The sequence below is a fragment of the Panthera onca genome, chromosome E3 (assembly GCF_046562875.1).
Source record: "Panthera onca isolate mPanOnc1 chromosome E3, mPanOnc1 haplotype 2, whole genome shotgun sequence".
NCBI lineage: Eukaryota > Metazoa > Chordata > Mammalia > Carnivora > Felidae > Panthera > Panthera onca.
Window position 1 is genome coordinate 17,598,908 of NC_138354.1, and position 21,718 is coordinate 17,620,625.

The 21,718-nt window shown below is 49.8% G+C and overlaps 2 protein-coding genes across 7 annotated transcripts; one reads left to right on the forward strand and one right to left on the reverse strand.

The window, feature by feature from the left end:
- Window positions 1–81: 81 nt before the first annotated feature.
- Window positions 82–14,820, forward strand: RUSF1 (RUS family member 1). 6 transcript variants are annotated; one of them, XM_060649083.3, is made up of 13 exons: window positions 89–447; window positions 666–780; window positions 4,605–4,650; window positions 6,266–6,298; window positions 6,390–6,495; window positions 8,962–9,063; window positions 11,001–11,071; window positions 11,151–11,335; window positions 11,423–11,480; window positions 11,847–11,917; window positions 12,552–12,695; window positions 12,803–12,880; window positions 13,374–14,820. In XM_060649083.3, the coding sequence occupies exons 1-13, from the start codon at window positions 148–150 to the stop codon at window positions 13,469–13,471; spliced, it is 1,407 nt and encodes a 468-aa protein (XP_060505066.1). In that variant the 5' UTR covers window positions 89–147; the 3' UTR covers window positions 13,472–14,820. The 6 variants fall into 6 exon arrangements, with proteins under 6 accessions (XP_060505068.1, XP_060505071.1, XP_060505067.1 ...); XM_060649087.3 differs by having other exon boundaries at window positions 312–447; window positions 6,213–6,298; XM_060649085.3 differs by lacking the exon at window positions 8,962–9,063 and having other exon boundaries at window positions 82–447.
- Window positions 13,780–20,920, reverse strand: SLC5A2 (solute carrier family 5 member 2). The gene is made up of 14 exons (XM_060649081.3): window positions 19,588–20,920; window positions 18,972–19,043; window positions 18,791–18,895; window positions 17,783–17,947; window positions 17,376–17,481; window positions 17,053–17,133; window positions 16,671–16,900; window positions 16,217–16,352; window positions 15,863–15,970; window positions 15,597–15,747; window positions 15,303–15,471; window positions 15,009–15,224; window positions 14,092–14,221; window positions 13,780–14,006 (listed from the first exon to the last, which is right to left on the reverse strand). The coding sequence occupies exons 1-14, from the start codon at window positions 19,711–19,713 to the stop codon at window positions 13,780–13,782; spliced, it is 2,022 nt and encodes a 673-aa protein (XP_060505064.1). The 5' UTR covers window positions 19,714–20,920.
- Window positions 20,921–21,718: the final 798 nt, after the last annotated feature.

Sequence of the window (21,718 nt, forward strand, 5' to 3'; positions counted from 1 at the left end):
GTTGGTTCCCAGGCTGCACAAAGGAGGACGCAAATGCCCGCGACCTTTTGGTGAGGAAAGATTGCACCTCTACAGCCGCCGTAGCCAAGCCGGAAATGTAGTCCTGCCACGTTTCCTGTCTAGCGGGCCTGAAGGAAGAGCTGCGAGATGGCTGACGCCACGAATCTTAATCGCCCACTGTGCTGTGAACAGTTCGGTTCCGGGGCGGCGCGGGGCTGTTTCGCCGCCGCCGACGGGAGTCTGCAGTGGGAAGCTTGGGGGTGGCGCTGGTGGGATTTCTCCGGGGCCTTTACAGCGAAACCCCAAAGACTGGCTGGCGGCGCAGGGGGTGCTCTCGGCACTGCTTCACCACCTCTCTCCAGCCTCATAGCCGTGTTCCTGCCTCAGGGCTTCCCCGATAGCGTCAGCCCGGACTATCTGCCCTACCAGTTATGGGATTCCGTGCAGGTCAGCCCGGCCGACTGGGGTCGGGGGGAGCCTATATCCACGGGTGAGGGAGGCAATGCGGGCCACCTCTGTCTCCCCATTTAGAGATTGGAGACTGAGGCCGAGAGCGGGACTGTGACAAGTTCCAGTTCACACATCTGGAAGAGCTGATGATAAATAGAATTTAGGCCATCGTGCTCCTGCGCACACTCCTCACCCCACCTTTTTTTCTTCTCCAGGCCTTTGCTTCCAGCCTCTCAGGCTCCCTCGCCACCCACGCAGTCTTGCTGGGCATAGGGGTGGGGAACGCAAAAGCTTCTGTTTCAGCTGCCACTGCCACCTGGTTGGTGAAAGGTGAGCTGGGCCCCTGGGGCCTCGCCTGTCACTGCTGTCAGCCTTGCCACCTCTCTGGCCTCTTTTTGCCCTGACTGGGAAGCCCAGCCCCTCCTTTCCCCATCCCAGTGGTCTTGCCTCTAGTACTGGGCTGTGATGTGTATATTTCCGGACTCGTGCCTGATTGGATCTGGGAGCCAACTCTCCCCAGTTCCTAGAACAGTGCCTTGTGCCCTGTTAAAAAACAAAATTCAGCTGGGTTAATTATAAATATTTTTATTGCTTTATTCAACGAAAATTAGTCGCCCACCACCAGAATGCTCTCATCCTGAGCACCAGCTTTGCAGCCACACTCAGTTCCCTATACATATTGTTCAGAGTCCCTAAATCACCTGGAGCTTGAATCGCTAAATTAATCGTTCCCCTCCTTTACCCCTAGTCTTTGTGTAGAGCTGCATAAGACTATGGTTATTGAATAAAACCAACAGCTTCCAGAAGTGTGGGAAATTTGTTCTAGAAAAAAAGCAATTTTGTAATAGTCCTGAGTAGGAAAGAGGAGGTTCTGGGAAGAATGAAAGGCATTTTGGAAACTCTTGGAATACTAGATGATGGTATAATTATTATAACCGTCTGTTGGATGTGTACAGCATTTTTAAAAACCACTAATGAAAAGTAAAGCATATGGTTTGGTACCATGCCACCTAGAGAGTGAAGTAGAGAAGAAAAGGATTTGTGGCTGTCTCCACTGTCTCTTGTCTTTTATTACTATTCCCAATGGGAACTTAAATCAGACCCAAGGGAAGGCCCTTTTTCAGCATGAGCCTGGCCACATCTCTGGTGAGCCTCCATGGATCTTCTAGAGGATCAGGAAGCCCATGCTTGCATCCTTACCATTAAGACTGAGCAAAGTGGCCAAATGTGAGTCACCTCTTGAAAGAAGCCCTTTCTCTGACAGTGGAGAAGTGGTAATCTGTGGCTTGTTGTAGCTACCTCTTCTTTTAATAATAATAGTTGACACAGTGTTTATTATTTGCCAGTCATTAAGTGTACTGACTTTGCAGTAGCTCTGAGATAGGTATTGTCATTATCCCCATTTTACAGATAAACTAAGGCACGAAAAAAGTAACTTGGCTAGGGTCACAGCCAGTAACTTATAGGAGATGGATTTGAACCAGAGTGTGTGCTTAATTTGGACTTTTTCTGTTGCTCTGCTATAGGCTGGGTGTTTGGAATTCAGTAGTTGATGTTTTCATGTCACTTCTAAGTACCCTACTCTTTTTGCCAACATGTTGCCTATGTATGTCTTAAAGTTACTAAAAAAAAAAAAAAAAAAAAAAAAATGAGATCACTTTAAGATATGCAGAAATATCCACTTCTTAAAGCCTGCTGTTGGTATCAAAACAAGCTTTCATTAAACTGAAGCACAGAGAGGTTTAGCCACTTGGCCTAAGTTAATGTAGGGCCAGGATTTGGACCCACACCAATGGACTCCTGTGTCCCACTCTTAACTACCACTGACTTTTGCCAGTGGGATTGAGAGTGGAGCCTTGTACAATTTGTAGACAGCTGATCCCTTACTGCTGCTCAAAAATTTCTAGATCATACAGCTCAACTAATTGTAACTGAGGCAAGTAGGAATTAAGTTTCCTAGTCTAGTGGACAGTGTTGACTTTGAGATAATAGGAAGGTATGTGTCATTATTACATCCTAGTGCCAACTTCCAGATTCTGACAAGGGCCCTGCAGACTGTTGATGGAAGGTAGAATACGCCCCCTTTCTACCCAGTGGCCCTTGTATGCAGGACATACACCTTATTGGGATGTGAGTGTGCAGTCAGAAGGAAGAAAAAGAGAATCTGGCCCAGTGAGCTCCCTCAACAAGTAAAAATAATCTGAGCATGTTCAGAGTCACTAAGTTGATCCAATACAAGAATCTTAAGTAGAACAATAAAAATTTTGTGGAGCATAAAATATACTTGAAAGGAAGAGGGTAAGATAAGTGATAGAAGGAGGAAGCCTGTAAAGCCACCTGGTGGGTATTATTTCCAGGGACACAAAGGGGACAGAAATGTAGGAGCAGAGCAGACCTGATGAGAAATGTGTTGTACACATGCCTCCTCTGAGGTAGCCACTGCTTAGCCCCAGCCAGTTGCGGTAGTAATGAAAGGCAGGCTCAGTATTGCCATGTCTTCAGGTTCTTCCAAAAAAGCAGGAAATGCAGATTTTCTTGTAAAATGTCCCGTTTTTATTGACTATCTTCCTGGAGCTTCAGTTGCTTCATCTGTGAAAGGGAGTGCTCTCTTGGAAGTTCATAGGATTGTTTTGAAGGTTGAAAGAAGTAGGGATTTCAGGTGTCCACCAGAGTGTTTAGTGGTGTTCCTCAAGCCCAGGGTTGGATAAAGCTGTCTACGTAGAAGGCCTCACTGCCGAAGGATAGATGTTGTGGCAAGAGGTGAGTACGTCTTTTCCAGTGGAGAATGGGGAAGGCTATCTTATGGTCCCCACCTTTATATATTGTAGGAGACTTCCAACCCTCCTCACAGCTTAGTTTCTCTTCTCCTTGCATTTGCCACTTAAGGGTCCATGCCTTCAATTCCAAACAAGGTAAGAGTCCTCTGTCCACTGTATGAGGCCTTCCCAATTGTTTGGTTCTCAAACAGTCCTTTGTGATCCCCCTCCTGAACTTACTGAGTGCTACTCTCAGTATAAAGGGTGTGAATCAGGGGTTGGCAAACGCTGTAAAGGATGCGATGATAAATATTTTACACATTGTAAGCTCTATAGTTTCAGTCACAGCAAATAATTCTGCTACATGTCACAAAAACAGCCATAGACGGTCTGTAAATGAGTGGTCACACCTATGTTCCAATAAAACTTTATTTATAAAACAGGGAGTAGAAGACTACAGACCACAGTTAACTGATCCTTGGTCTAAATCATTGTTTTTCATACTGATTGTTTTCCTTTTACACTGGATTTTGAGTCCAGAACCATGACCTTCTGAGTCACTGGTATTCCCCTTACCTCACATAGTGTCTGGCAGAAAGTAAGTAGCCAGTAAGCATTTATTGTTCAAATGAAGGTCTGGCTGATTCTAGAGACTTCTCTGACTCTCTTTAGCCTGAGGAAGCCTCTCCCTCTACCCCATGCCCCCAGCTCTTTGTCATCAACCTGCAGTTCAAGTCCCGTTTTTAAAATTTATACTCTAATGAGTATCAATTAAAATTTAAATTAAAACTCACCTGTGAACCTATTGCCCAGCCTAAGAACTAGAATATCAACAAAAACCTCTCAACTTTCCACACAAGATTTCTTGCTTTTCCTTTTTTTTTTTTAATAGGTGTTCCATATAGATATATATACCAAAATACTGTATTGCTTAGTTTTAAAGCCTTATGAAAAGTGTATTTTGTTCTATGTAGTCTTCATGGCTTACTTTTTCATTCAAGATTATATTACTAGGATTCCTCCATTTTGATATGAGTGGTAGATTTTCCCTGCTGTCTACTGTGCCACTGAGGGAATGTACTAGAATCTATCTGTGTATTCTGCTGTCAGTGAGCATTTGTGTTATTCCCAGTTTTTTGCCGTTTATGCAAAGAAAGTTTCTGGTCCGTGTCTTGGCATGCATGGGTGCATAGTTCTCTTGGGTACATACTGAGGAACTACTAAGTCTAGACACTTCTGACCCCATCATACAGCTCTGTCTATCCAATATTTATTGTACCAAACTGAGCTCCTAGAGCAGTGACCCAAGGTGAATCATCTGTTTCAGTGCCAGGGTCTGCCAGGCTCAACAGCCCCCAAGGCTCTCCCTTGTTCCTTACCAGTGCTTCTCTCCCCCAGATTCAACTGGCATGTTGGGCCGCATCATCTTTGCCTGGTGGAAAGGGTGAGTTTGTCTCCTGGTCTGGCCACTCTCCCCAGGCAGGGGTCATGTCTGTCTCATCCCTGGCTGTATTTTCAGCTCCGCCTTTCTCCTACCAGTTTCAAGGGGAGGGGAGACTTAGGAATTACTTTATCAGAGCAAAGGAGTCCTTCATGAGTATCCAGTCCAGGGGAATCACCCTACCAGTGAAGCCACAGAGCCATTGCTATGATCAGATCTGCCTTCAAGAGCACTGATATGCCACTCTGCTGCCCATCATGGAAAAATACAGCCACAAGGCTCTAAATGTCCTCTGCTTGTTGAAAGAGAAGCCTGAACAGGATAGTGCTTAATTCAAAAGGAATGATTTTACTCCAGAAGCCACTTTGGTGGCTCAGATACCTGATTGGACTTTGTTGAGCCTGGTAGGGAGTGGACTTGGGCAAGTAATCAAGATCCTTGTCCCACATCGAGTCAGACTTCCCATTTATCTAGAAGAGTTTAAGGATCTTATGCTGCCTGCTTCCTCCTCAAGCCAGTATTGGGCAACCTTAGGAGTGATTTATTATCTGCCAATAATCCTAGGCAGACAATACCTACAATTTGTTCAGTGAGATAGCTTATGCAAAGTGCATACCATATTGTGGCACATAGTAAGCGCTCAGAAAACACTAGCTGCTGTTAACAGCTCCATGCCTCACAAGCTCTGTATATATCATCTCTAATCCTTAGAACAGCTTTGTAGAAAGGATTGAATATGTACATTTTACAGATGCAAAGCAGACCTAAAAAGGGAAGTCACTTACCCAAGTCGCACAGCTTATAACTAATAGCATCAAGCTGCTTTATTGGGCAGAGCCATAGACCAGGCCCACAGTTTTAGTCCTGCCTTTGCCATTTATTCCCTCAGGAGTTCCTCTTGTGTGTCCCATACCCCACCTAGGAGTGTTCCCTTTCCTTCCAGATTTCAAAGTAAGAACAGGGCTAAATTCTGAGCTGGTCTGAGGGCTGCAACATCCCCTGCCACTGGACTCTTGGAGAAGAGTGTTTGTGCACAGGCCAGGGAGTCCCTCTGCCTGGCAGAAGAGGTATCCATCTTCTCATGTGATAGAAATGTCCTAGGCCTGGATGTCAGAGCCTGCCTCTTTCTCTTGGCCTTTTTCTTTTTCTTTTTTTTTCTTTTGGATCCCGCTTTCCATGTGATCTGAGGGAAGTCATGTCCCCCTCTCTGAGCTGGAGTTACACTAAATGTAGTTGTTTACCAGTCCAAACTATGTGGACTTCTTGCTGGATACCCTTGACCATGTGGGAAGAAGGGGGGGCGGGGAGATGGAAGAGGGACCCAGGGATGACCTCTTAGAGGAGGGGAAGAGGGTGAGGAGCAACCACAAGACAAATCAGTTTTTTTCCTAGATGTATCATGTGTTAGTAAAGGGGCAACACTAAGTGACCACTGAAGGTTCTCCCAGCTAATGGTATTTCAGGCAGCAGTGATAAGGTGTTGGGATAGATGTCTGCCTGGGGTATGGATTTTGCTGAGCCTTCAGACCTTACCTCAGACTAAGGATGGCCTGCATTGCCCACAGGATGTGTTTTCTCCTTATATCCAAATTGCAAACCAACCTCTCCTCCCCAACAGGAGTAAACTGGACTGCAATGCCAAGCAATGGAGGTAAGGAGGGGCTGAGACCGAAGGGAGGGAAGTCTTCTATTGTGAAGGTCTCTTACCTCTGATCTCTAACCTCTGATCCCTTCCCCCCCAGGCTTTTTGCTGATATCCTCAACGATGTAGCTATGTTCCTCGAGATTATGGCTCCCATTTATCCAATCTTTTTCACCATTACCATCTGTACCAGCAACCTGGCCAAGGTACCCACCTCTGGGGCACCCCTATACCTGCCTTGGTGGTGATGTGTGGGCTTACTGTGGGCCCACAGGTGAGCCCAGCCTGGGCCCTGTGTTCAAAACACTTGTTGAAAAGTGGAAAAGTTCAGAGTTTTCTACTCGGACTCAACCGTATTTTCTGATACTCCAGCCAGGTAGCTTCTAGTGCCTCACATATTCTAAGACAGTGTCTGAAGTCACAGGATTGGTGAGGGAGCTCTGAGCTGAAATATAGAAAGTGTGGTCCAGTGTCAACATCTTGGGATCAGCTCCCAGGCTCTTTCATTCTTTCAGTAAAATATTTATTGAGTATGTACTGCATGTTTGGCATGGAATATAGGACCTCCCCTTTCTTTTTCTTTTTTTTTTTTTTTTAATTTTTATTTATTTTTGAGAGAGACAGCCCAAACAGGGGAGGGGAAGCAGACTCCAGGCTCCGCGCTGTCAGCACAGAGCCCAACCTGGGGCTTGAACTCACAAACTGCAAGATCATGACCTGAGCCAAAGTCAGACGCTTAACTGACTGAGCCACCCTGGCGCCCCAGGGCCCTCCCATATCTTCTTTGAAGAAAGTTGCACATAATTAAACAACTATTTATAGAATTATAGCTACAGGTATTCCAGATGAGAAGTGTAGGGGGCTGCAAGAGGGTTGAGCAGAAGTTCTGGCCTAGTCAAGAGATGCAGGAAGACCTTGGCCTGGGCCTGGGTCCTGAAGAATGGGTTTAAGGTAAACGGTGGATGTTTTTGAGCAGAAGGAATAGTGTGGGTCATGGTTCAGTGGCAAGACAAAACACAAAGTGAATGGTAAGGCTGGAGGGTGACATGGGGTGAATGTGAGCTCTTCCTCTGCCAAGCTGCTCACCCTTACAATTCCTTCAGGTTGGCTGCATCCAAATGAGAAAACTGGAGCATAGCAAAGTTCAGTAAGAGCTTAGCCTGTCTTCACCAAAGGTTAAGTACCTGGCACAGAGCAGTGACTCAAGAAGACATGTTAAGATCCATCTCAAAAGCGCACCTATCTGTTCACAATCACTTTAGAGCAGTGCTTCTCCATGGTGACATTTCAGATACAACAGTTCTTTGTGTGGAGTACATTTAGCCCAGGTACCAGTAACTGGCCCAGGCATGCTGCCCTGAGCACCCCTTCCAACCCCAGAACAGGAAACACCAGAGAAAACCATTGCTTGCAGCTGTGAACCAACAATTGCGAGCTCTGCCATCTGTTTCAAGTTAGGTACTATATTCTGCCCTTAGGGCCTCAGTCTCTTCATCTGTCAAATAAAGGAGTAGAATAGGGCCATGAACTTTCTCTGACCACCCCCACCCTTTCTAGAGTTCTGGTCTCCGTGACTAATACCTCTGTCCCCCAGGTACACCATCCAGAAGGCTGGTTGTCATCCATGCCTGTCTTCCTGGCCCGCTATCCCCCTCAGCTAAACCTCTATTCAGTTCTGTTATTTTTCCTTCCTAAATCTCTCTAACCCATCCACTCCACCTGTGTGTCACCTGGTGGTTCCTTATTGCTGGAAAAGCGTGGTTGCTTCCTAGGTAGTCTCCCTGCTTCCATTCTGCCCTCTTCAGTTACTTCTCAGAGCAGCCCATAATCCTTTTAAGAATGGAAATCCAGTAAGTTCACTTCCCTGACTCGTGGGTCCTAGGATAAAGACTTTAACAAGGTTTGCAAGATTCCACGTGATCAGGTCACTCCAGCCTCAATTTGTACCACATTCCTCTTTGAACATTTCTTCTGCCTGCATGACAACTTGTTTATTGTCTATTGATTTGTAGATTTCATGAGAACAAGGGTTATATCTAAGTTATGTCACAGCACTAAATCTGTGTCTGGCATCTAAAAGAGATTTGATAAATAATAAGATGGATGACCGTGATCAGTGACCCTCATTGATGAGTTCTACCATCTTAGATCTCAGGGATTGAGGTCCAGGTACACTGGGAGGTCAGGACCATCATTGTGGGTTTTGAACTGGCCTGGAAGACTTGACTAGTCCTCCTCTGGGACAGGAGGAGAGGAATTTGTTATAGGCAGAATGTAAGCACAAAGTTGGAAACCAGACTGGGCCTGGGAGCTTAGCAGAGGGGTGGGTGCAGCCAAAGTAGGAGTTGCAGGCTGGGGAAGTTCTGAGCTAAGAACAGTCTGTGGGCCTCCACCTTGGGGAAAGAAATGGGAGTTCCTTGGGACTGGGTCATAGGGAGATACGGCAGGCAGAGCTTTAGTTTTCTCCAGGAATAAGAGGGGAGGGGGACCTAGTGGAAGTATGGGGATGAAAACAAGACACTAAGGACAGCATTCAGAATTTTGCTGTTTGGTCACCTGGCGCCTGGTTTTCTCAAACTGGTTTGGGTCATTTACTCAGCTCAGCCATAGAGGTGCGTATGTTGCCATAACACATGGCCATTCTGACCTTCACTCTCCCTTTCCCCACCTAGTGCATTGTGAGTGTGGCTGGTGGGGCCACTCGGGCTGCCCTGACCATGCACCAGGCCCGGAGAAACAACATGGCTGATGTGTCAGCCAAGGATAGCAGTCAGGTGAGTAGCTGGAATTGGGGTTGGGAGTTGGAGCGGGGAGGCAGGTTAGACCATTATTTGGGAATATGGAGAGATGTACCTAAGTGCTCCTGAGGGTAGATAGGGGAGACACAGGAAGAAGTCCCTGCTCTTGACTCAAATTGATGGCATGAGTTCTAGTGGCAAAAAGCCCAAGCTGATCATCTCAGCCCCTCCTTTCTCCCTGTGTGGCCAAGAGTGGGCCCTTGCCCTGACCTTCACCCTCTCTAAGCCATAGCCCCAAACTGAGAGGAGGATGTCTGGTCATGTGTCCCATATGTTAAAGCACTTGGCAAGTCAAAAAGTGCTCAGCATATGAGATGGCTGGGGTCATTGGCCGGGGGTCTCCACTTGACAGTATTGTAGGCCTTTCTGGTCCAGCCCCTCATCAGACCAGAGCACCCTCAAGTAGAGGTGGGGACACCCCTAAGGCTGAATTCAACAGGTATTGGATCCCCCCAAACCCCTGTGCTAAGTGCTTATGTGCATTGCACTGTTTAATTCTCACAAACCCCATGAGGCAGATACTATTATTATCTCTGTTTTACAGAAGAGGAAAGTGAGGCCCAGGTTAGTAGTGTGACACAGTTTTCTTTGACAGTGAAGCAATTTAGAAATCTCTGTTCTGTCCAGTACTACTAAATTGTTTTGTTCAGTTTCTAAATAGAAAAATTTTAAATTTAAAACTAACTCCTTTCAATAATATTAACACAACTAAAAATATTAACACGAGCTAATATTTATTAAGCACTAACCATGTGCCAAGTATGTCATTTATATGAACTCATTAAATCCTTACAGTGGCCTCATACAGGAGGTACTCATTGGCTTCTAAAGAGGAAATAAGTCAGAGGTTCAGTGACCCTGGGTACCTTTGGGCACATCCCTTCTCTCAGGAAATGGTTGAACCAATTCTTCCCTGCTGTCTCTTCCATAGGTTGTTAGGAAGAGAGAAATAAGTATAACCTGTGTCCTGCACTTCAGGATCTCCCAGCTTCATGTCTGCTGTCTCTCACCTCTCTTTCTAACCCCCAGCTCTCCCCATGTCCCCAAACTGTATTTTCCAAGTCCCAGGGCTTCCTCAGTCTGCAGAGGCAGGAACACATCTCAGGGGCAACTCAGGACATGTGCTCAGCCCTGTAGCAGGCCCCTGCTTTCTGCTGATGTTGCTTTATTGCCACTTGATGTGGCCACTGGAAATGACTGTTCCCACCTGATGGAGAAGAGGTCTTCCTGCTCCTGTGCAACCAAGGTCTCATCTCTTATTTACCATGACAACCACTGCCTTATTTCCACAGCCTGCCCCCTTGCCAGGAGACCTGGGTAAGAAGAGCTCTCCCAGCTTCAAGACCAGCTCTCCCTTGGACCCCACTAGTCAGGGCCACCAAACCAGACTCTTCCTCCCTCATGATGACTTAAGGGCAGATGTTTGTCACCCTTGGGTGAGCTCAGTCAGACTATCTCAAGCCAGCAGAGGGTTCTAATAACATTGATTCTCAAGAGAAGAGGTTTGGATCTTGAGCCTTCCTGGATGGTTCCTTGACCCTTTTGCAGATGTGCCTCCCAGTTTTTGCATACCAAGGGTCTGAGGGGGATCAATCTTTTTAAGCCACCAAATAAAAGTACTTCCCTATTCTGTGGACATTCAGTTGCCTGAGCGTAGGACTACTCTGGTGACTCTTGCAAAACAAAGAAGACATGTTCCAAGGATATTGTATGTACCTGGACAGAGAAGCATCTCGTATCTTAAATGACAACCCACTCAACAAAAACATTAAAAACTTACTAAGGCACCCTCATCAGTGTAGGGAGCCCTGGGATGTTCTGGAGCAGGGAGGAATGTGATGAAAGGCACTCAAGGATATGCAGCCTGGCCTGGAAGGAAGACCTCTAATTTCCAACCCCTCTGCCTTTTATAGGAGACACTGGTAAACCTGGCAGGGCTCCTGGTCAGCCTCTTGATGCTTCCCCTCGTGTCAGATTGCCCTGGGTAAGCCGGGATCAAGGGCAGGGAAGAGGTGCCCAGCTGGGTCTCTGTCCCTGTTGACCACCTCACTCTCTCACCCCAGCTTCAGCCTTGGTTGTTTCTTCTTCCTCACTGCCCTTCACATCTACGCCAATTACCGGGCAGTCCGAGCCCTTGTCATAGAGACCTTGAATGAAGGCCGACTCCGGCTGGTCCTGAAGCACTTCCTTCAGAGGGGAGAGGTACTTGGCCCCACTTCAGCTAATCAGATGGAGCCACTGTGGACAGGTGATCCACCCCCTTAGTCTCAAGTACTGTCTCCCAGTCTCTCCCCCTGTCTGGGCATCCTGACTCCTGACATCCAGCTTCCCACAGGTTTTTGGCCGTCTCAGTCTCTATCCCTGGGGGTCCCCCTACACCGCTTGACCTCCAGGTAAGTGGCTCAGTGTCTCCCACCCATCAGTACTGCCCTCCCATCCTCCCCGCACATGCTCTTTATTACAGTTACACTCTGGCCTCCCCTGATAGGGCCTCACCTCTCTATTCTAGTTTCTTTATTTCTACTGAGCAGACTTGGGGTCAGCATGGATGCTTGAGGGGAGCAGGGTTGTAACAGCAAATACAAGGGATATATTTGTTAGATGCAGGAAGAAAAAGATAGATATGGGGTACGTGGGTAACGGCTGAGAGATGGGAAGTAGGTGAAGGACAGATGAGGTAAGGACAGTTCAGTTGACTGGATGGTTACTCCTGCTTTTCTTTCTCCTCCTCCCACCCTTCACTCTCTTCTTTCCCTCAGTGTTTTTGACCTGCAACAGCTGGTTGAGGGACACCAAGAGCCCTACCTCCTTCACTGGGACCTGTCACAAAGTAAGTGTGCCGTGCTCTTCCAGAATTAGATTCACCCTTCTGAGGTCAACTTCTCATTCCACCAGCTCCAGAGCCTCAAGCCCTGAACAGTTTAGAGGCTGCCTGGTATCCTGGAGGGAGCTCTAGACTAAAACTTGGTGAATTCAAACTATAGCTGCAAGCCTCAATGAAATGCACTTTGTCCCTGTGTACTTGCTTTACTTGCCTGTGTGTTTTTATGAGAAAGGCAATTAAGTAAAGCACTTTGTAGATTGCAACATACTCAAATAAGATTATGACCTTTGGTTACCCCTGGAGAACTATTCTCTCCCATCCGGAGTCACCTGTTGAGGAAACAAGTATTGGAGTTTACTGGTCTGCTGGTTGTGTGCTAAAAGATGCTTCTTCTTGTTGGACATGCAAGATAAACCCACCTCGTGAGCTGCTATAAAGTTGTATTTGGAAATTGGGCATTTCAGTTTGGCCAGACATTGGGAACAACAGGAGAGAAGTTGGAAGAGAAAAGGGTGAAAGATAGCCTCCATCCATGCAGGCCAAGGCCTCAGGGCAGACAAGGATAAAACAAGGTGGTTAGTTTGAGAATGTTTTGGGAGGTGGCCCTTCCCTAGCACCAGTCTGTCTTGGGTTTCTCCAGACCAGGTGCAAGTTGTTTTGAGCCAGATGGCAGGCCCTGAAACCATCCTAAGGGCCGCTACACACGGGCTGGTGCTTGAAGCCCTGCAGGGAGATGGGCCCCTCCCAAGAGGGCTGGAGGAACTGAGGAACCAAGTACGGGCAGGTAAGCACCTCACAGTGTAGACTGTTGATGGCTCAAAGAGGCATAGAGAGAGGAAGGACTCTTCCACTTGGGGACCTGAGAACTTCTGGGTCTGCACCCCCCTCCAGGTCCTGAGAAAGACAACTGGGTCATCGTCAGGGACACACACCAAGTGTTGGACAAGCTATTCCCAAAGTTCTTGAAAGGTAACACTTGTAAGCCCCATGGCTCCTTGGCTTCCGAGGCCTCCTCCCCAGAGGCTCTGCCTAACGCTATCCCCACCCTCTAGCTTTGAGGTGGAGGACCTGGATTCTCTCTGTGATCTTAAGTCTGGACCTCATTTCCCCATCAGTAGGGTAGGGAGGTAGAATGGTCCCAGAGGCTGTGTCATGTTAGCAATTTGTATAATCCCAATTGGCATTGAAGAACTGGGGGGAGGCTCACAAATGATGATGATCTTTCATTTAGCACCTACTCCATTCCAGCATTTTTCCATATACTAACTCAGTGACTTCATGCTGCAGCCAGATGAGGTTTTAGCCCCGTTTCGTGCCAGAAACTACCCCGCAGAGGCTGGTAGAGCCTGGGCAGTGCACAGAGCATGTACCTGGCTTGTGCCACTCCTTACCACTCTCCCCCGGGTCAGCCTGGAGTCTTCTCTCCAGCAGTCCCAGCAGCACCCTTATGACCTCTCCCTAGGACTGCAGGATGCAGGCTGGAAGACTGAGAAGCACCAGCTAGAGGTGGATGAGTGGAGAGCCACATGGCTTCTGTCTCCAGAAAAGAAGGTCTTGTGAGGTGGAGGCCCACCCAGGTCTCAGGACAGGAGCCTGAAGCAAGCACACTTTGGCCACAGCACAATGTGGGAACAGCAGCTTTATTTTTGCTTAGGAGAACTGCTGTGGCAGTTTGGCCAAGGCCTCATGGGCTATGACTGCCAGTCAGGTAGACTGGGCCCCTGGCAGTGGAGAGAAAGGGAACCAGGGCCTTCCCCCTCCCTCTCCCTGCCCTACTCCCTTCTCACCACTGCAGGCTCCCCACTCCCATTCATTGTGAAGCTGAGCCCTGCCCTGGCAGTGGCTCATGGTGTCCAACACGGTTGGCCTCAGGCATAAAAGCCCCAGAGGAATGTGGCCACGGCCATCATTAGCAGGGCATTGAAGTTGACCACACGGGCCCAACTCGAGTCCTCACTGATGTCCTCCAGCCGCCTGGCTGCTGCAGCCACTTCCTCCTGGGTAGGGGCTGGGGGACTACCTGCCCCACTCCTGCTCATTCCACAGAACCAGAGCAGGCACCGGCGGAACAGGCCCGGTGTTGGGGACTGGGGCTCTAGGGAAAATTGACACCCTACAGTTAATTTGAGGAAACCTGGCTCCCCTAGTCCTTAGCCCCGCCTCCTGAAGCAGTGCCTTACCCTCCATCTCCACTGCATGTTCAGGACACCCATTCTGTACAGGGGGTGAAGTTGAACCTTCTAGCTCATCAGCATCCAGGTCCTCCCGCTGCTCCTTGCTGTGCCGTAGACTGAAAACCAGGCGGTGGAGCTGGGGAAGGGAGTGGGGACCAAGTGAAAGTGCTGTTCCCCCACCCCAGACCCTGAAGTCTCTTGTCCACCTGGTACCCCCTTAGCACCCTCTGTCCAGCCTATATACTTAATCCAGACTCCGTTCACTCAAACCCAACTTTCCATGGCTGCCCTTTGCCCTCATACTAAACCTAGGCCTTTCAACTGTGTGTTTAAAGTTCTTGGCCCTGCTCACCCCCTGCTTCATCAACCCAGGTCCCTCTCTACATTCAAATTGTAGTACTTTAGACCCTGGTCTTCTAGTCCTGCTAACAGTGTACCTTCCCGTGGATATTTGTCCACATAGTTTCCTCCTGTTGCCTTTCCCCCCTTCTCTACCAGCCTATCCTTCTGCCCAGCTCTTTTGTCCTGGCCCCCAATCAACCCTACCCTGGGACATCTGCCCTGCAACAGCATAAGACCAAACTCTTTGTGGGCCTTCAAAATGGTACTCTGCCCCTCTCAGCCACCAGTCAGATCCTGTGTTTTGAGTTCCACAGGCCATGCCAGGGACTTTGTGGGACAGTCTTCAAGCCACCTCCCCCCAGACCACCTCAAATAAATGTCATTTAAATAAAACATTGTTCTTGCTTTACAAATGCAACTTCCAACTGGACTCCCAGCCTACCCTTAATGAACCCTCAGCATAGAAATTCAGGTCTTCCCCACTGGGCATTCCTGGAAGTGGACTGGCAGACTAGGGGTAGAGAGGGCTACACTCACACACATGGTGCATGTTTGGTACCCATCCAGAAACTGGCACTTACATGCTTGCGTGGGATAGGTGCTGTGCACAGTGATACTACAAGGATGAGGAGGCCAGAGCAGACGAAGAGCACAATGGCAAAGTAGAGGTAGTGCACACGGCAGAAGAGTGCTGGGCACGTGGAGGGTCGTACACAGCTGCCCGAGCCAAAGGAGAACTCGGGAATAAGGCGTGCCAGACCCATAAACAGGCCCCCAATCAGTCCCCAGAAGGCACCCTGCCAGGGGAGAGAATGTCAGCCTCTTCCAGGTGTCCCCAGTTCTGACCCAAGCTCACAACCTACACATAGGCTCACCTTCTCATTGACACGGGGCACAAAGAGCGCCAGCACAAAGACAGCAGACACAGGTGGCGCCAGGTAGCTGGACACTGCCTGGATGTAATCAAAGAGCTGCCCTCCCTGCGCTGCCTGCACCACGGGTAGCCAGGCCACTGACACAGCCACAATAAACACCACCCAGAGCCTGCAGTGGGTGGCCATCAGCAGATTACACCCAGGACCCCCATCTCCCCCAATCCTCCGAGTGTTCTCTGCCCCCACCCCAAGGCTGATTTGTTGGGCAGGACCTGGGGGAAACCCAGGCCGCACCGTCCTACTAGCAGCAGCTCACGGTCCCCTGCATGGGGCCGCAGGCGCATGTAGATATCCATGGTGAAAAGTGTGCTGCTGCTGTTAAAGATGGAGGCCAGTGAGGACATGAGCGCAGCCAGCATGACCGCCAGCATGAGTCCACGCAAACCTGCGGGCCAATTGTAACTGTGAGTCCAGGGCCACCAACGTGTCCCCAGGAGGGTGCGGGCTTGGCAAGGGGTCACTCCTCCCAGTGGCAATCTCTGCAGTGCGACTGCCCTCACCATTGGGCATGAGTTTCACGACCAGCCGCGGGTAGGCAATGTTGGAGCAGCCCACCTCGGTACCGCACACACGCTTACACACCTCGGGCACCACACACGCCACCTCATCTGCAGGCAAGAGAGCGTGACATGGCTAGAACGGGACCTTGTCTGGGAACTCGGATCCCTGAAGTGGGGATGGGAGATCCTAGTGGAAGAGAGATGGGACCCCTCGTGGGAGGTGGGACTGGGTGACTGGATTCCCAAATCAAAGGACGGTAACAGAAATGGGAAACAGGCACTTGAATGCATGCAACAAGAAAGGGGCTGGATGGGGCACAGGACACTTGATGGGGGTGGGGTTGCAGACGTTACCTGGATAAAGAATGCGGCTGATCATGCCCGGCATGACCATGAGGAACATGGGCATCAGCTTCAAGTAGCCGCACAGTATGCAGCCCGCCTTGATGTGAGTCAGGTTCTTCCCGGCCAGACAGCGCTGCACAATGACCTGGGGCAAGGTCCGTTCAACAATCTGTGACCAATCCTGGATTCCCTGCCCCTCAGGCTTTGCCTTAACTGGTTGCCCTAATTCAGGCCTGCCTCTGGCTCAGCAATTCACTTGCTGGCAATTCGCTTTCACTTACAGACCCAAATTCTTTGGATCCCAGTGGCACTGGTTTAACTCCATCCTGGCCAAGTTCCCGACCCCTCAGACCACGCAGTGGGGCTCCCACAGATGTGTTCTGGCTCCACCCATCTCAGCCCTGCTCACAGCGGTTCTGGTTCTGCCCAGGCCTAGCTCCCGGCTAAAGCCCTGACCCCGCACCTGGTCGCTGCACCAGTACCAGCCTGAGACGATGGTAAGACCCAGGAGCAGTGCAGGCCACGGCAAGTCCCCTGTCACAGCGTCCCGGAGCAGGTGGTAGGAGTCGGGCCGGGGTCGATAGCAGGAACTCGAGATGTTGCCCACAGCCGGATCCTCAGAAACCGTCAGCGACGTCATTGCCCCCAAGTATTTGTCGAAAAGCCCCGAATACCCGCCCACCTCGTGGAAGGCTGTGAGGGCAAGGCTGTCAGGGGACCTGGGGCCCACGCCAAGGCCCTCCCTAGGACCCACATGCTGGAGACATGCGCTGCCTCTGCTCCCAGGTGGAGAACTCTGCAACTTGCAACCTCCATGCCCCTCCCCCACTGGTTGAGCTCCGTACCGTAACCCATGAGGACGAAGGCCCCGCCAAGAATGACGAAAGTCTGCAGAGTATCCGTGTACATCAGCGCTGCCAGCCCTCCTGTAAAGGGTCTGTGTTAGTGGAGACAGCCCAAATAGGCTGCCCTGCGTACATATGGTGTCTTTGTGCAAATTTGAAAACTGTGCCCCTTCCTGGAGAGCAAATTTCAAAGAAATGGCCCATTCTTCAGGCTCATGTACCCGGGCATCAGGAGGCAGGGCTTAGTGAGCCGAATGTGCTTTAGTGACGCTCCCAGCACATCTCCCCAGCCCATTCCTTCCCTAAGCCCCTGCCACAGCAACCTGTCACAGTGTAGATCATGGTGATGCCCAGAAGGGCAATGACGGAGGCATAGATGTTCCAGCCCAGAGCCTGTTGAATGAATACTGCCCCGGAGAACATGTCCACCTTGGGGGAAGGAGTGATTGCACAGGTCAGGACCCGGGAACCAGGGCAAGGGATCCAGGTCTATCTCCTTTCCAGACCATGACCCTACGTGGCCACGCTTCAGAGGTTCTCTCATTTTTCGAAGGTCTGGCCTCCCAGGTCCCACCTATTGTGGCCCCAGCCCCAAAGCCTACTCCTTCCAGACCCTACCTCCATCATGGTTCTTACAGCGATTTTTCCTTGGTCCCGCCCCTTCCAGGGCTTTCTAGAGACCTCCACTCCGTGAATCCCGCCCTTCCAGGGCCCCTCCATGAGTGCGCACCGAAATCTTGGTGAAGATGTACAGAAAAAGCGAGAGCACTGACAGGTAGAGGCGAATACGATGGCCTCCGAAGCGCTTGCGCAGGTACTGTGGCATGGTAATAACACCCGCAGTCAGGTACACGGGCGCGAAGAGCCAGCCGAGCAATAGCACCACGAACAGCGCCTGCGGGCACAGCATGACAGCTGAGAATGACTGAGATCCTTCCTTGAGTTAGCCCTCCCCTTAGAGTCTAAGAGACCTCTTCCTGAATGTGCTACACCAAGGAAAGGTCCAAATGGGGGCTCAGAGGATACAACTGCAGAGGATGTCCCTGGGCCCTGGGCCCTGGACATTAAGGGACAGGGTCTTGACACCTTCTTGGGCCTTTAACTAGAGCCCTGCCAATCCTCCCAGGCCAGTTCTTCCTAAGATGGGTCCTATCCCCCCACCCCCCAGCACATTAATCCAACCATAGACTCCTCAGCCTGATCTCAGCCTCTGCCAGGAAGGGCGACTTCCCCTCTTCTCTTCACCCACGCAAACTTTCTGTCCCTCAAGACTCTGCTTAGAGGCCTCCTCCTCCAGGAAGCCCTGGTCTCCCCAACCCTCAAAGACAAGCCTCAGTCCCAGAGCTTTGTCTCCTTCCCACTTCTGCAGGGGGCTTTAATTTGGTCCAGAGATCCTCACAGGCCACAGATTCAAGAGAGTATCAGAATAAGGACTTCACTATCTTTAAGGCTCTTCACCCTACTTCAGAGAGGAGTAACTCAAGGCCACAGAGGGTAGTAGCTGGTCGAGGCTTAGACAGCAAGTCAGGAGCAAGACCTACCCCTGCCCTGAAAGTGGTCATCTCCAACGTTCCCCTGCCTCCAAGCAAGATGTGCGACCCTCACTCAAAGCCCAACCACACCCCACTACTGGGAAGTCCCACATCCAGTCTTATATCCCCCGTGCTTGGAGCAGATGTGACAGTTCCAGGGGCTCCCACTGGGGTGGAGGTTATTGGCAAAAAAGGGGGGGTCTCACATTCCACTCAAATCCAGCCACAGCCAAGCCGCTTGCAGCACCAGTCCCTGCGAGGCCCACAAAGTGGCCACTGCCGATGTTGCTGGCAAAGAGAGAGGCCCCGACCTAGATGGCCAGAGGTGGGGGTGAACTAGGTTGCTTCTCTAGGCCTCCTCCCACTCCATGGCACAGCCTCTCTCACCGGCCACCACACCATGCTTCGTCCCGCGAGGAAGTAGCCACCAACGGTGCCTCTGTTGGTTCTGCACATGGACTGAGGGACAGGAGTGGGAGGAGACTTGGGTTCAGGGCACATCTTTGGACCTCATTAGCCTTCTCAACACATTCCTCAGCCTTGTTTCAGGCTGAAGATTAACCAGTCCTGGGCTCTTTTGATGGTTCCCACCCAACCCCCTGCCCCAACCTCCTCCAAGGCACCCAGAGCAACCCAGGCCCCAACCTAGTGCCCAAACACCCACATTTAAGTGTGGCTGGATTTGACCTGACTTTTCCTGAGACCTTGAGTCATGAATAGGCTTCTGGTCAGATATGTAGACAGGGGAACAGAGACCTCATTTAGAATGCTGTCCCTGATGGAAATCCACTGACCCCTTCAAATAGCCCAATCCAAAGGTGGGAAGACAAGGAATGAGTGTTGGCTGCGCCTTCCTGAGGCTATCAAAAGACTTGCTTGCCCCTCAGCCCCAGGTGTCTCCCTCAAAGATCCAAGTATCCTGCCCCTGCTGAACATAGGGTCTGCCTGAGACTTTTCCCCCAGGCCCAGAATCCTGACCCCCAGAAGCACCCTAATTTCTCACCCACAAGCCGACACCAATGACCAGCAGGAAATAAGCAGCAATGACCAGGATGTCAGCAAGGTTGTTAATTAGGACCCTCTGGTTTCCCAGTCCTGGTGCGGAGCCTGCCTCCATGTGTTCCTCCATTCTGCCTAGGATCTGTCCCTCTAGGGACCAGCCCCTGGATTTCCCCAGGAGAGGGATTAATGGTTACCTCAGGAGCAGTGAGCTGACAACTCCCCCAGGTCTTTTCTCCCCTCCCCAGCTTCATTTAGCTGAGTCAGGTCACATCAAGGCCGAAAGCTCATCTAGTGGAGTTGGTCACTTTCAAGTTCAGGAGCACTCTTTCCTGGGCCTTAGCTCCCACCCCTGCCCCAGTGCCCCAGACTCAAAATCTCTCCTTTCATCCCCTAAAATTGCTCACCCTTCAGCCTTGATCTAGGGAGTAGGGCTGAGCCAATCTCCTGATTCTGACTAATCCAGAGGGATCACTTTCAAACCCAAATCTGACAGTGTCACTCCCCTGCTTAGAAACCCTTCCCAGTTCCCCATCATACTAGGAAGGAAGTAGGAACTCTTTAGCCTGATGTTCAAGGCCTGCCACACCCTGACTCCTGACCACCCCTCCCCTTGGTCCTCTATACCAAACCTAGAGTGAAATCATATTTCCCTCCACCTCCCTTGCCCTGCCCAGCCCATGTATTTTCACACAACCAAACTTTTGCCTAAGCTGTGCTTTCTGCTTAGAGTGCCTTCTTGCCTCCCAAATGGCTCACTCCTAACTCTCAAGTGGTAGCCTTCAGTACCCAGTCCATGTCAACTCTTCAGGAAAGACTTCTCTGACTTTTCTGATACAGTTCTGAGCACATTGTGTTGTCCTCACATGGGTCCAGGTCTGTCTTCCCAGCAGACTAGAGACTACTCACAAGCAGGAAATGATCAGATTCATCCCTAGAGTCCCATTGCTCAGCACAGGGCTGACTATAAGAAGGGAAGATGTTGATAAATATCAGTATCTCTGCCTTTCTAGAAGAATTGACCAGATTTGGATGTCTGATTATGACAGTTGGGTTCATGCCTGAGATAGAGAACAGAAAACAATATTTTAGGGGGATATGAGTTATATTTAAGGAATGCTTTAGTTTAGGTCCCTTCAAAAGCAGACCCTAAGATGAGAATTTAGGGCAAGGGTTTTCCTGAGGAGGTGATCCCAGGAAGGACTATGAAGGAGTAGGGAAGTGAGACAAAGAAAAAGAAAAACCAATAAAGGGAATGATGACTAAAAGGCTACCACTGTGAACAATCCCAATGAGGACTCTTTGAGATACATGTGGAGAACACACCTCAGAACTGACCCCTCAGAGCCAGGGAGCTAGAGTATTTATCAATTCCTGTCTCTAAGTTTACAGAACCTCCCCCTCCTACTTAAGGCCTGCTGGGTGCAGGAGCACACTTGTTATCTCAGAGAGCACCCTCAGAGAGAAACTCAGGGAGCAGCTGGGGAGACTAGGTGTCTGGGAACTGTGTACATAGTGGTTCAAGTGGATATGGGCAGGGCATCCACAGTGTCTGCCTCAAGGGGTGATGAATTTGAAGTGCCTGAGAGAAATCCAGGTGCAAGTGTTGGGCATATTGGGATTATAGGCACTTAAAATCTATCTGCTGTCCTGTGGCCCACAAGACCCTTCATGATATGGTACCTATTTCCTATTTGATCTCACCTTCTACTACTCTCCCCCTTCCTCTCTCTAATCCAGCCATATGGCCTTCTTTCCTTTCTTTCAATATGCCAAACTCTTTCCTACCTCCTGGTCTTACTGTTTCCTCTCCCCTAAATGCTCTCCTTAAGCTCTTTGCCTGACTGTTTTCTTTTGTCAACCTTCCAAGTCTCAACTTACACATTACATATTCACAGGGACTATCTGGTTAAAGTAATCCCTTCCCCAACTTAGTTCTGTTTTTTCCCCCTTTTCACCTTCCCTCCTTTCCTTTCTTCTTCATTCTTTCCTTCATTAACAAACATTTATTAAGCACCTACCACATGCTAGATAGCATTCTAGAAACTGGAGAGACAATGGTAAGCAAAACAAATGTGTAATCTGACAGATAGCTCTCAGGAGCTTGTATTCAAGTTTCAGAAACAGACATAAAC

Coding starts and splice junctions, on each gene's coding strand:
- RUSF1 (XM_060649083.3), top strand. CDS start 148: ATGGCTGACGCCACGAATCTTAATCGCCCACTGTGCTGTGAACAGTTC. Junction 6,496..8,961: donor GTACCAGCAACCTGGCCAAG/GTACCCACCTCT, acceptor TTCCCCACCTAG/TGCATTGTGAGTGTGGCTGG. Junction 11,072..11,150: donor CTCGTGTCAGATTGCCCTGG/GTAAGCCGGGAT, acceptor CTCTCACCCCAG/CTTCAGCCTTGGTTGTTTCT.
- SLC5A2 (XM_060649081.3), bottom strand. CDS start 19,713: ATGGAGGAACACATGGAGGCAGGCTCCGCACCAGGACTGGGAAACCAG. Junction 19,044..19,587: donor TCATTGGTGTCGGCTTGTGG/GTGAGAAATTAG, acceptor CCTGTCCCTCAG/TCCATGTGCAGAACCAACAG. Junction 18,896..18,971: donor GAAGCATGGTGTGGTGGCCG/GTGAGAGAGGCT, acceptor CTGGCCATCTAG/GTCGGGGCCTCTCTCTTTGC.